The sequence below is a fragment of the Cucumis sativus genome, chromosome 4 (assembly GCF_000004075.3).
Source record: "Cucumis sativus cultivar 9930 chromosome 4, Cucumber_9930_V3, whole genome shotgun sequence".
In the NCBI taxonomy this organism is placed as follows: Eukaryota; Viridiplantae; Streptophyta; class Magnoliopsida; order Cucurbitales; family Cucurbitaceae; genus Cucumis; species Cucumis sativus.
In genome coordinates this window covers 6,882,915-6,896,516 of record NC_026658.2, presented here as the reverse complement: position 1 = coordinate 6,896,516, position 13,602 = coordinate 6,882,915, and the positions used below count along the sequence as shown (strand labels likewise).

The 13,602-nt window shown below is 34.7% G+C and overlaps 1 protein-coding gene across 2 annotated transcripts; it reads left to right on the top strand.

Moving 5' to 3' along the window:
* Positions 1-150: 150 nt before the first annotated feature.
* Positions 151-12,480, top strand: LOC101217101 (protein EXPORTIN 1A). Of its 2 annotated transcripts, XR_969213.2 has the most exons (33): positions 423-521; positions 1,263-1,379; positions 1,953-2,045; positions 2,163-2,234; positions 3,169-3,276; positions 3,364-3,446; positions 3,744-3,882; positions 3,966-4,034; positions 4,137-4,214; positions 4,361-4,423; positions 4,506-4,550; positions 5,216-5,323; positions 5,424-5,522; positions 6,019-6,222; positions 6,752-6,811; positions 7,279-7,389; positions 7,492-7,589; positions 7,863-7,971; positions 8,189-8,254; positions 8,363-8,461; positions 8,540-8,620; positions 8,799-8,888; positions 9,190-9,275; positions 9,391-9,471; positions 9,561-9,743; positions 9,938-10,004; positions 10,168-10,278; positions 10,401-10,508; positions 10,602-10,739; positions 10,946-11,083; positions 11,182-11,286; positions 11,699-11,871; positions 11,969-12,480. XR_969213.2 is itself a non-coding variant. In XM_004137127.3 (32 exons), exons 1-32 carry the CDS (start codon positions 423-425, stop codon positions 11,819-11,821), a joined length of 3,231 nt encoding a protein of 1,076 aa, XP_004137175.1. In that variant the 5' UTR covers positions 151-422; the 3' UTR covers positions 11,822-12,480. The 2 variants fall into 2 exon arrangements, 1 of the variants encoding a protein (XP_004137175.1); XM_004137127.3 differs by having other exon boundaries at positions 151-521; positions 11,699-12,480.
* The last annotated feature ends 1,122 nt before the right edge of the window (positions 12,481-13,602 follow it).

Genomic DNA, 13,602 nt, shown 5'->3' with positions numbered 1-13,602 from the left:
AATAAAAATTTTGATTTAAAATTTAGAATCAAAATCGTATTTCGAGTGAGAAATTAAAGAATACGAAGAAGGAAAAAGAAAAAAGAAAAGAAAAAAAAAGAAGAAGAAGAGAGTGTTGGAAGTTAGGAGTGAGGTGTGTGTATGAATGTGAATGAATCGATAAACCCCTTCACAGTCTGCTTCATTTTTAAGCAGTCCTTCGTTTTCCCTCTCCCTCTCTTTCTTTCTAAACATTGCTTTTCCCTTTCATCCTCTTTCTCTCTACGTACAATCCTCCCTCCTCTTTCTCTCTCCTCTCTCTATTTTTTTTTCCCTCCCTTTCCCCCATAGCTTTCTCTCACTCTCATTCTCTCTAGGGTTTTCCAACTCCGTACAACTTCTTCTCTCTTTCCAGCTTCTTCTTCCCAGCTTCATCTTAAACCATGGCTGCAGAGAAGCTCAGGGATTTGAGCCAGCCGATTGACGTTACCTTGCTCGATGCAACTGTTGCCGCCTTCTATGGTACTGGATCTAAGGAAGAGGTCAGTTACTCTCGCTTGTTTATCCCTTCTATCTCTTTCTCTCTGTTTTGTTCATTTGGAGAAGGTAGGGCATTTTTTTTCAAAGGCCACTTCCAGTACACCTTAGAATGTGGACTTGTGTTTTATTTTTGTGTTATTTCAATGTGGTGGTCTTTGAGGGCATTTTCCCCCCCTTCAAATTTCTCTTTGAATATTGGTGAAAGAAGTGTCGGGAACTTAGGGTTTACAGTCTGTGGTTTTAGGGTAGCAACTTAGGGTTTTAGTTGTTGTACTTGATGACTGTGCCTTAACTTTATCAGACTGACTTGTCCTCCGCCTTACCTTTTTCTCCTTCGGGCTTAAGCCGCGAAAATGGTTCTTTGTTGCTCATGCCTGCCTGCCTGTTCAAATTTCCGTTTCGTGTTGTACGTTTTGTTTGATTTGACATACCCAGAGAACATGTATGGTCCTGGTTTCTGCTTTAATGGTTGCATTGTACTTTGGAGTTGGAAAATGGATACGTTCTGGTTAGTTGACTCGTATCTGCGTCTACTTATTAACCATGCATATGCAATGCACAATCTTAATGGGAGTTCTACTGGAAAAAGAATTATCTATTCAGAGTTTCAATCTTACGTTCAACTTAAATCGTTTGGCAATATCACTGTCTTATATCATTTATTGTGCTAACTGGTAGTTTACATTTTTTCTGTTCGAAATATCGGCCTTCTAATTTTTCTCCTTCATGTTATGGTAATTCAGAGGAGTGCTGCAGATCAAATTTTAAGGGACCTACAAAATAATGCAGACATGTGGCTGCAGGTTGTGCACATTTTGCAAAATACAAAGAACTTAAACACCAAGTTCTTTGCCTTGCAGGTAAATTGTTTGTCAAAATATTTGGTCTGATGAAGGAATGTAGAACACTTCGATGTTCACATAGTCACTGTTTTCATGTGAGACATGATTTTGGAGTAGAACAACAAAGTAAAAATCGCTCTTTGTCCAGAAATTCTCTCTCAGCTTATGGCAATTGGAGTGCTTGCCTGTGATCTCATTGGTCTTGGGGGGATGACTTCTTCTCTCTTCTTTTTGTGTCTCTTTGTGGAATAAAATTCAATTTCTAAAGTAAAGAGTTTGAAAACGACCTTTGTTGGATCTCAAAGTAATTGTACGAGTTTAAGTTTATTAATTTGGTGTTTTATTATAATTATAAATTAATTTCTCTGATGTCTTAACCCCTCCTCGTGCACCTTTTAATCTGCCACCTATTCATGGTCTCATATCTGCCCAACCCCCATCAAAGACGGGATTGTTAATTCAACTATTCTCAACAGATAACTAGGATGTTTGCATTCTTTTATAAGTTCCTCAATTAATTTTTTATGAATAAAAGAAACCATTTCATCGATGATGTGAAATAATAAGCTATGCTCGTTCCCATATTGACAGGTTCTAGAAGGTGTAATCAAATATAGATGGAATGCATTGCCGGTTGAACAAAGAGATGGAATGAAAAATTATATATCTGATGTGATTGTGCAGGTATGAACTGTGCACCCTTCTCTCTGTTTGGTTGTTTGTTATTGAATTTTTTATATTTCTTGTCAATTCATGCTGAGAAATGTTGTTTTGTTCTACAATTCAATTGATTCTGTATAGCTTTCAAGTAATGAAGCTTCTTTTCGAGTGGAAAGACTGTATGTCAACAAGCTTAATATCATCTTGGTTCAGGTATTTTGTAATTTTATCTTAGAAATCTTTAAAGGTTTCCGTTTCTTCATTTAAGGATCTCCTCAACATCTGTTGATTCCGTTTATAATTTGTGTAAAGTATTTTCCTTTCTGCATGTTTAAAGTTTTTTCCCTGGCCTTCACTGTTCCTGAATCAAATTTTCTGTAGATGAATATTTTAGGCTGTTTCATTATTTATTTTTCTGGTGGTTTTAATGGCAGTTGAACTGTTGGCTTGATCCAATTAACACACATACATTTCTCTTACTCTTCCCTAGGTGTATTATTTACCGCTGTTTCCTACAGGAGTGAATACTTTTTCTTCATTTTTTATTTTATACCTATTGCATTTTTATCTCGTACATATAGTAGATTGTTGAACTCATTAATACTGTTGGTATCCCTATTCCCTTACGAATTCCATGTTGACAATCATGATTTTGTGGATTTACCTCTTTATGGATGCTTTAAAATTTTCTGTTTTCATGACTTGGACAACTGTGGCTAGTGGCTACCTGATGAAATCCTGTTGAAAAGAAACCAGAGAATAACTTTTGAGGATAAAAGTAGATAGTGGGGCGATCATTGGGAGATCATCACATTATTAATGTTCTGTTGATGCATGCTTTTTATTTAAATATTTTTTGAAGGTTTTGTTCCTTTTGTATTTATGGCAAGTAGAGTAGGTTTTCTGTGAATTGTTGGATTTGAGTGCTCTCCTCCTTTATGCTCCCTTGTTTATGGCAAGTTTGTTTCGTTTTAAGAAAAAGAGAATTTTGTTGCATGCTTCTTGACGTGGCCCTTGTTTGTGGGGGTTGATGAATGATGAGTTTGAAACTATTTTTGGTGCACTTATTGAGATGATATTTGGATTCAATATAAGTAATTCTTACCAGAGCTTTCCCCATGCAATGATTTTTTTAATTTGAAATCAGATATTAAAGCATGAATGGCCAGCTAAATGGAGAAGCTTCATTCCAGATCTTGTTTCAGCAGCCAGAACTAGTGAAACAATTTGTGAGAATTGCATGGCGATTTTAAAAGTAGATTTCTGAACTTTGGTCTATTTCACTAAATGTTGTTACATTTTGCATGAATGACAGTCTTCTTTGCTGTTATTATTTTCTCAGCTCTTGAGTGAAGAGGTCTTTGATTTCTCTAGGGGAGAGATGACACAACAAAAAATCAAAGAGCTTAAACAATCTTTGAACAGGTAAGCTGTTTGTATTTTTCCTATTATGTTGAACCGCTGTTCACTTTAATTTGTAAAGGTTTTCCTGAATCTTCAAGCATTGTACTTTTTATTGTTATTACTTTAATGAGTGAAACTTATTAAGGTGGAATGCAAAAAGTATTATGTTGTTTGGTTGTGTGCTTTGTTCCAATGATGGGCTTCAATTCTTGGTTTAAGTTATTAGGAATATTTATATAATTTTGAAATGCGCTTAAAACTGTGGTTTTAGGATGTTAACATGATTTTTAATGTAATCTCTTTTCTGTATACCAACAGCGAGTTTCAACTCATCCATGAGTTATGCTTATTTGTGCTATCAGTATCTCAAAGGACCGAGCTCATCCGAGCGACGCTATCAACATTACATGCTTTCCTTTCATGGATTCCATTGGGATATATATTTGAATCCCCATTGGTGAGTATTAACTTTTGTCATGTGATGAGTTTTGGATTAAGATCCACTTTGAACAATTATCCACCTTACTTTTCTTGTTGCAGCTTGAAACATTACTGAAGTTTTTCCCAGTCCCATCATATCGTAATCTGACTCTCCAATGTCTAACAGAGGTGCATTTTCAATGTACTAAAAGAAATGTGTTATCTTAAAGTCTTGAGAATTCTCATCACTTGTTTTATTTGTGTGCATGGGTACCCATGGACAACTTTTAGGTGGCAGCTCTTAATTTTGGGGACTACTACAATAGGCAGTACATTGAGATGTATACTGTATTCATGGGGCGATTACAGGTTTGTTAAGATTTGTCTCTTGGTCTTCTCAATGAGAGTTTGGTTTGTTGATTAAAAGAACATTTTTAGAAGTCATCCTTTGTATACAACATTTTGTTTTTTATTATTTTATTTCTCAACTTCTGGCTAATGCTTCTTTTAATCAGACTATTCTCCCACCTAGTACAAACATCCCAGAGGCCTATGCTCACGGATCAAGTGAGGAACAGGTATAAATAGTATTTTCTTGAATAAATTGATTAATATATTCTTTATTTCTGGCTAAGTTTGGCTTCCATGGTATTTGACCAGGCTTTTATTCAGAACTTGGCACTATTTTTCACTTCATTTTACAAGGTAAGTTCCTTTTCTCTTGATGAAATGATTTGAGAAAGTAGATGCTAGAACTTGCTAGTGATTGACACAGGTTGTTCTTGCCAATTTGTGTATTGTCTTTTTATATTTAAAGAATTGGTAAGTTAGATGAAACGACAAAGAGGATGGACTGTGCTAAAACGAGGCCATATCAGCCAAATAAGTGTAGTGAAATGGATGACTATAAAGATGACCAGGTATCGGTAAATGAAGGAGGAAATTGTAGATCACTAAGGGGGTGTTTGAGGCAAGGAGTGGAATCAAGGAGTTAAAAGTTTAGGGAGTTGTGAACTCCTGGGGTGACTGTGTAAGGAGTTAATAACCTATAAGATTAATGATTTTTAGTAGTGGGACTCTCAACTCTTACTCCCCAACTCCTTGGGTTGAACACCCTTTAACAATTTAAAATAGGTAACCCTAATTTGAAGTGTGTCACAAAGCATAGATTTATCCTGCCTTGAAATAACATTATTCTATTATTATATTGGATCTGGACAATCTAATGTTGTACTCCTGATTGATAATCTTCTATTATTAGGATAGGAGTTTGACTCCTTTTTTTCATTTTGTACTTGTTTTATAGAAGTTTGTGGGAACTTATGTTTTTCACCATTTTATTGTGATCATATTTCTCTTTCTTTGTGTAGTCGCATATTCGAGTTCTGGAATCGACTCAGGAGAGTATAGCTGCGTTGCTAATGGGTCTCGAATATCTTATTAACATCTCATATGTTGATGACAATGAGGTTTTCAAGGTGTTGATTATTATTATTCATCTTAATTTCCCCACATTCATGAACATAATCATAATATACTAATGTTTTTGTGGATACATTTCTTGTTGTGAATAAATAGGTATGCTTGGATTACTGGAACTCCTTGGTCCTGGAACTTTTTGAGACACACCATAACATGGATAATCCTGCTGTGTCTGCCAACATGATGGGATTGCAGGTATGCTTGTTATACTGTTTGTCTAATAGTTGACAGTTGCTACTCTGATTAATGGAATATTTGTGTCCTTGAGCTTTGTGCTGTATATATTTCTTTGTTCAATTTATAATCTATCTTAGTTAGGATTTAAGAAGGTAGATTTGGATGCAAATTAAGTGTCTGGCTAAAAAAAATTAAATTTTGAATACCTGAAATGCTGCATTTTATTATTAGATCATACAGATTTACTTATTGCATTTTGTACTTTATGTTTTTTTAGTTTATGCGTATAATTTTATTATTTTCCAATAGAAATGTGTTTCATATGTCCACTTTTTGAAAAGATTGAAAATATATTTGAAATGCATTCATGTTATCTGGGAACATTTTCCCACCCTGCCCTCTGTTGTGAATTTCAAGTTCAACGACGATTACCTTGTGGTATATTTGCAGAAATATGTCAAAGTGTTTCTTACGTTTGAGTTCTCTGACTCCCTCCATCCAATATGATGACCAGGTGCCTTTGCTTTCTGGTGTGGTTGATGGCCTTGGTGCACAACTCATGCAAAGGAGGCAGCTTTACTCTGGTCCTATGTCAAAGTTGAGGATGCTTATGATATGCCGCATGGCTAAACCTGAAGAGGTTCTCATTGTTGAGGATGAGAATGGTAATATTGTTCGAGAAACCATGAAGGACAATGATGTCCTTGTTCAGTATAAGGTTGTCAATCTAAACTAGCTATTTAGTATTATTATTATTGTTATCATTATTATTATTATTATTATTACTATTTGTGGGGGTGGCTGAGTGAAGTAGTGTAAGTTGGTGATTCACTGAGGTATGGGCAAAAATGAGCCTTAATCACTTGCAACTGTGGACAGGGGACCCTATCTTGATGATGAGTTTGAACTCATTTTTGTCTTTGTAGTGAGCTCTCACTGGCTTTTGTTTAACGTTCTACTTCAGAATTTGGTACTTGATGGTTACCTTATGAATATTCACTCTTCCTAAGGCTATTGAGTTATTAATTTGTTGTAGTAGATCTTAATATAATTCCATTGCTACGCTAGTTAATGGAATATTTGTGTCCTTGAGCTTATAATTTGTAGCAGCATGTTTTTCAATATACAAGTTTCATTTTTGTGTGGTGTTGTGCATTTTTAAAGATTGATTGTACTGTTTTTAAGACAAGTAGAATAAACAATTCTTTCCCACACCACATCTTTGGTTAATTATATTAATTTTGCAGAGCATGCGAGAGACATTGATATATTTGTCACACCTTGATCATGACGACACCGAGAAACAGGTAACTATATTATTTTTTGGCCAAATGCACATTTTATCTTCTTTACTACATAGTCTTTACCTGTTGACCATCAAAATATTTCTAGCTCATGCCTAATTTTCCCCTTGTTTATAAAGGGAAATTGTCAAAAATGGAAAAATTGGCAAAATATCTACACACAGTAGCAAAATAGTGTGTAAATTGTTTTCGGACTTCAGTGATATTTTGCCATTTGTGTAAATATTTTGTAATTTTTTATTATATTTGAAAAGGGATTCATTATCTTGTTTGAATTTTGAGTTGGACTCTATTATTTTCTCTCTCTGAATACTGTGTTCATAAAATGTCATGGAAGCTCCTTTTCTCAAAGTTGTACTGTTTTTCGACTGAGCTATAACTTTTAAGGACAATGCATTCTCATGACTAGATGCGTCCTCTCTTTACCTACATTAATTTGAACTATATTAAAATATATTGTTTTGAGGCAGATGCTAAAGAAACTAAGTCGACAACTAAGTGGTGAAGATTGGTCATGGAACAATTTAAACACTCTATGCTGGGCAATTGGATCCATCTCTGGTTCCATGATGGAAGATCAGGTCTTTTTTCTGTGTTACTTTGCAAAATTTGGTTTTTAGGTTCTTTTAATGTTGAATAAGAATTTCTGTATGTTGACTTTTTTCAATTGTGGACTCTTCCAGGAGAACAGGTTCTTGGTGATGGTCATACGTGATTTACTGAATTTATGTGAAATCACTAAAGGAAAGGACAATAAAGCTGTTATTGCAAGTAACATCATGTAAGGTTTATCACTTAGCTCAATGGAGCTACTCCTTTTCTGGGCTGTGCTTGGTTCACATGTTTCAAAAAGGAATGCACATTTTTTGTTTGCTTTTGTTTTTTTCTTTTTTCGTGGGTATGTTTAGTACTTGCTTTGGCAACAGTTCTGATTAAGTGGGATATATTATGATGAATTTGATAAAAGAAAGGTACTGCCAAGGCGAAGGATTAACCTGTTCATTTTTTAATTTCAAATGTCTCCACTCATTTGCATAAAATGTTTCTATGGCAGGTATGTTGTTGGTCAGTATCCAAGATTCTTACGAGCTCACTGGAAGTTCTTGAAAACTGTCGTGAACAAGTTGTTTGAGTTCATGCACGAAACACATCCAGGAGTGCAGGTTATTGTTGCTTTCCCTATACTATTTTAGGACATAATTATGGTCTTGAACAAGTACAACTACAACTAGTAAAAGTAATAATTGCAAACATTCATATGGGGCTTTATTGAATCTGTTTTCCTATTACATATTCTTTTATCTTTTATTTTTCAAGTATTGATTGCTAGATTAATTTAATAAGCTTCTGGTTTTAATTCTAATTTTACGTATATTTCAGGACATGGCTTGTGATACATTCTTAAAAATTGTTCAAAAGTGCAAGCGAAAGTTTGTCATTGTACAGGTCTCACTCATTTTGTGCCACCCTTCATCCACATGTTCAAAAGAAGATTATTTGATTTATGCCTTTTTTTATTTGTTTATTGTAATATGTTTTGCTTCTAATTTTCAGGTTGGAGAAAGTGAGCCATTCGTCTCTGAACTTCTTACTAGTCTTCCAACAACAGTTGCTGATCTTGAGCCTCATCAAATTCATACTTTTTATGAATCTGTATGTGTATATAGAATATTCTTGTTAAAAATCTGGTTTAATTAGACATTTTATGATAATCACTCACTGCTCATCCAGGTTGGTAATATGATTCAAGCTGAACCTGATCCGCAGAAGAGAGATGAATACCTTCAGAGGTTAATGGATCTCCCAAATCAGGTTTCTTTATATATATTAATTTTCTTTTATTATTATTATCTTTCTTGTTTTTGTTTTTTCTTTCAACATTCCAGGTTTTTTATGATAACTTGTCTTGTTTAAAAATTAATGTCTCAACCATTATTGATGATAAACTGATAACTTGTTTGCATGGTTTCTCTGGCTGATCGCTACACAGAAATGGGCTGAAATTATTGGTCAGGCACGCCAAAGTGTGGAATTTCTAAAAGATCAAGATGTAATAAGAACGGTGCTCAATATACTACAGGTATGATTGGACTTGGGAATTTTGTTTGAGCCATCCTCCACAAGATGACATCTTTAATACCGTAAATATATATCCATACTTGCATAACTTTTGATGCTTGTATTTCCTCTTAAATTCTTTTCTTTATCATACAAAATCCCCCCCAATTAAGTTCATTCCTTACCCAATTATGTACATTTTCTGTTGAAGCTTATCAAAGTTAATTGAGTGAGTTGAAGATGTGGCTCTTAGATTGATTTCTTGTTGGACTACTTGGTGGTCATTGAAGAATAAATTTATTAATTGATATTCTTACATGCAGACAAATACAAGCGTTGCCAGTTCACTTGGAACCTATTTCTTACCTCAGATATCTTTGATCTTTTTGGATATGCTCAATGTGTACAGGTATTGATATTGTGTTCATGTTATGGTTGCCCTCTTAAAATTGCAAGATACATAATACACAACATCCGTCTCCCTTATCATAAGTGGTTTCTTTGGCTATTGAATGTGCTTGCAGAATGTATAGTGAGCTTATATCAAGTAGCATTGCTGGAGGCGGGCCCTATACATCTAAAACTTCCTATGTTAAACTTCTACGGTAAAGTTTTATGATGGTGATTCTTGTTCAATTCTGCTTTGGATTACCACTTAAATCTTGTCATGAAAGATGAAAAACTGATGGAACAGATCAGTGAAGAGGGAAACTCTGAAGCTTATTGAAACATTTTTGGACAAGGCCGAAGATCAACCACAAATTGGCAAGCAGTTTGTGCCCCCAATGATGGAACCAGTTCTTCTTGATTACGCAAGGAATCTGCCAGACGCTCGTGAATCAGAAGTCTTGTCTCTTTTTGCTACAATTATAAATAAGTATGTTGATTTTTTGCTATTATGTCAATGTATTTTCCACTATATTTTAACATCGTATCTATGAGAGGAATAAATACTTTTGCTTCATTATTAATCGAATTAGAGTATGCTTTTGATTTAGTGTTGCTTTATTAAATTATAAATGTTCCAATTTGCGATTTTCATAATTTGTTTTTGCAACTTTTTGTATAAAGGTATAAGAATACAATGATAGAAGATGTGCCTTGTATATTTGAAGCAGTCTTCCAATGCACGTTGGAGGTGAGGATTTGTATAAGGATTACTTTTGCGTCAATGTTTTATTCTAATGGGTTTCTCCTTTTTATTAACCTCCCTTTGCTTATGATTGTGCTTTGTGTTTATATTTTTTAAGTGTTCCATTATTTGTTTTTGAGAAGCATGCTCTGATTGTGTGCCTTTGCAGATGATTACTAAAAATTTTGAAGATTATCCAGAGCATCGCCTCAAATTCTTTTCACTACTACGTGCGATTGCCACGTATTGTTTTCCTGCTCTGATTCGGCTGTCAAGTCAGGTTTTAGACAAACTTCCCTTTTATTGAGTTTGTATTTCATCTTCACTTACTGCATTTTCTTACTCTTGTTTTTTGTTGAATGCAATTCATTATTATCTTGGTATATGGGATTTTCTCATCAGCACTTAAAGCTTGTTATGGATTCAATTATATGGGCATTTCGGCATACAGAGAGGAATATTGCTGAAACTGGGCTCAATCTACTACTAGAGATGCTAAAGAATTTTCAGGTGGGGTGTTTTGATGCATTCCGTTTTTTACATATCCTGCTAAATATTGTCTGATATTCTTTTCTTATTCTTCGCCTTTTTCTGGTATTGCAGGCTTCCGAGTTTTGCAATCAATTTTATCGAACATATTTTTTGACCATAGAGCAAGAAATATTTGCAGTCTTGACGGACACATTTCATAAGCCAGGATTTAAGTTGCATGTCTTGGTTCTTCAACATTTGTTTTGCTTGGTAATGTCGAGTGTTTATGCCACTGCTTTTATGATGTAATCATGCAGTTGCTGGTATCTTTTAACTAAAATATCTACATTGTCCATTTATTTGGTTACTTTTCTTTGCTAATGCTTCATTCTTTTATTTATTCATTAAGTTTGGATAAAATATATGCCCATGGTTGTCTTGTGTGAGAAAAATATGATAACATTTTTATTTGTCAGGCGGAGTCTGGTGTATTAACAGAACCTTTGTGGGATGCTGCAACTGTAACTTATCCATACCCAAATAACGTGGCCTTTGTTCGGGAGTACACTATCAAGCTGTTGAGTTCTTCATTCCCCAACATGACTGCAGCAGAAGTATGAGCTTCTGCCCAATTCATTTTTGGTCCCTTCTCTTGTCTTCACCGTTAAGTTTTTCTGTGCATCCTATAATCTACTTTAATGGGAGTTTGCAGGTCACTCAATTTGTGAATGGACTGTTTGACTCGAGAAATGACCTCTCTGTGTTTAAGAATCACATTCGAGATTTTCTGGTGCAATCCAAAGAGTTTTCAGCACAGGTTATCCTTTTAATGTTGCTGTCCGTTGTTATAAATGAATTGTTATCATTCATGATGAGTGTTCTTTCTTGTAAATGTGCCAACCTAAATGGTGTTCTACAGTCCCTATCAACTCGGCTTATCGAGTGAGGGAGGAAAAACTATATAGGATATATAGAAGGAAAGAAACTCATCAGAGCTAACATGTGGGAGGAAGCATTAACGCTGTATTGTAGCTTGGGTGGGAATTGAAAACTGCATTTCATTATGTTGGTTCTAAAGTAGTCGATAGGTGGGAGATTCTATGATCTCCTTAAGCCCTATCCGTAAATCTTCTTTTCTAATAGGAGTTCTATCAAAGTTTGGCATCAGACCAGATTGTGGAAAGTAAGAAGTGATGTGATGCTTAATTAGGTAATGTTTCTGTTTGCAGGATAATAAAGATCTTTATGCTGAAGAGGCAGCTGCTCAGAGGGAAAGAGAACGGCAACGAATGCTTACTATTCCAGGGCTTATTGCTCCAAATGAGATTCAAGATGAGATGGTGGACTCGTAAATGTGTCTAGTTTATGTGCAGAAAGTAAAAAGCTCATGGACTTTGACGAGGTTGAAGTGGGCATTTGATTTGCAGTCCCCCAAATCTCTTCTGTGCATGTGAGAGGCAATACGATTTTTTTGCTAATTAGTTTTTCCAGTTCTGCAGAATTTTTTCCCCCACAGATGGAAGTGATTTTCTTGAAAAAGACAGCTCATGGCACGGCTTGGTAGTTTGACAGCTGATGATGGGATATTCCTATAGATTGAATGTGGAGTAAGTATTTACTATTTAGTTGGCTGATTTTAGGGTTAGAACACATGATAGGAGGTGCGAGTGATTTAGTCGCAGGAAGCACAAGCCAGATTGATATTGTATTTGGACTGTTAGATTGCAACAGTTTGAGGGACGAACCATTTTCTATCTAATGATGATTCATCCTCTAAAGGTGTAACGTATACATTAGGCCTGTGGCCTTGGCGCGGGTTGTGCAGAAATTATTTCCTTTTGCCTTTTGTTTTCCTTCTCGTTTGGTTGAGGGTAACTTTTGCTTTTTTACAAATGTTCTTTTAGGGAAAGTCTTATATTTTCGTCGATACAGATTCTCTATTGGGTTGACATCTTTCTTGTATTCAACTGTGGATGGCCACTTTTATAGGTATAATATTTCTTTCAACGCCGGCTCTTGTGTCTTGTGCTTTACTTCTTCATTCTTATTTATATATTAATTTAAAACTCAATTCCTTTTTGCTAGACTTCCAATTTTTCCTTTTATTATTGTGATCGTGGCTGGAAATAAGAACTTCATATTCAGTGTTTGTTTGCCTTGCCTTTTGTTGAATACACACTGCTTGAGCTGCTTCTAATTGCTGCAGACAATATGGAAGTTCATAAGAAAATTCATGTTCAGTTTTAACACGGGATTTTCAATTTTTATACAACTTTTTATTTTGAACAACTGTTGGAAATTTGGAGTTCAAAGGAAAGGAAGAAAAAAAAAACTATTGCAAATGCGATAAATTCAAGTCGTAATTATTTGAATGTAATATGTTTTAGAATTAAGTGGGTTAGACGTGCAAGAAAATTGTCAAATTTATGCCTTCAAAGTTTTAGGACCAATTATTTGAATGACTCGGTTAAATTTATCCAGCTGAAAAAAGAAAAACATGAAAACGTTTGGCGTTTAGTTTTTATTTGGTTCGTGTGTTTTATAGTCCAATAATTATGTTTTTGAAATGCCAACAATTCTCAATTTGGGTATTTCAGATAATAGCACACGGTTAGCGACTTAACATAAGGTTGATTTTGAATAATGATTGAACTAATTTTAAACCAAAATTATTGAAATGATACAATTGTTTTTTATTTTTATAGGGCAAAATGTTTCTTTTGTTTGAAGAAAAATTAAAAAGAAAAGGTATAAGAAACTTAGAGATTTCTTGAAATCTAATGTTGGAAAAAGATATTCCTTCGTTGGAATATGCTTCTATTGAAAGTTCTTAGATATTAGAATAATTGTCATCAATGGTAGCTGTCAAAACTAAATTGAGTTGACAACAAGACAAAGTATTTGTGAAATACCCGTATCTTTTATCCCATTTACTTGTCAGAAAATTGAGAAGATAGCTAAGAGTGTCCAGAGTCTTCAGTTGAGAAGATAAGCTAAGAGTGTCCAGAGTCTTCAGCTAAAAGTAAAGAAGTATCAAGGTCGAAGTGACAATCTTGTGCCTTGTTTGGTCGATAGAGAATGCATAAAAGGTAGAGAGTTAATCTTGTAGCATCTCGAGTCTACCGTAGAATGA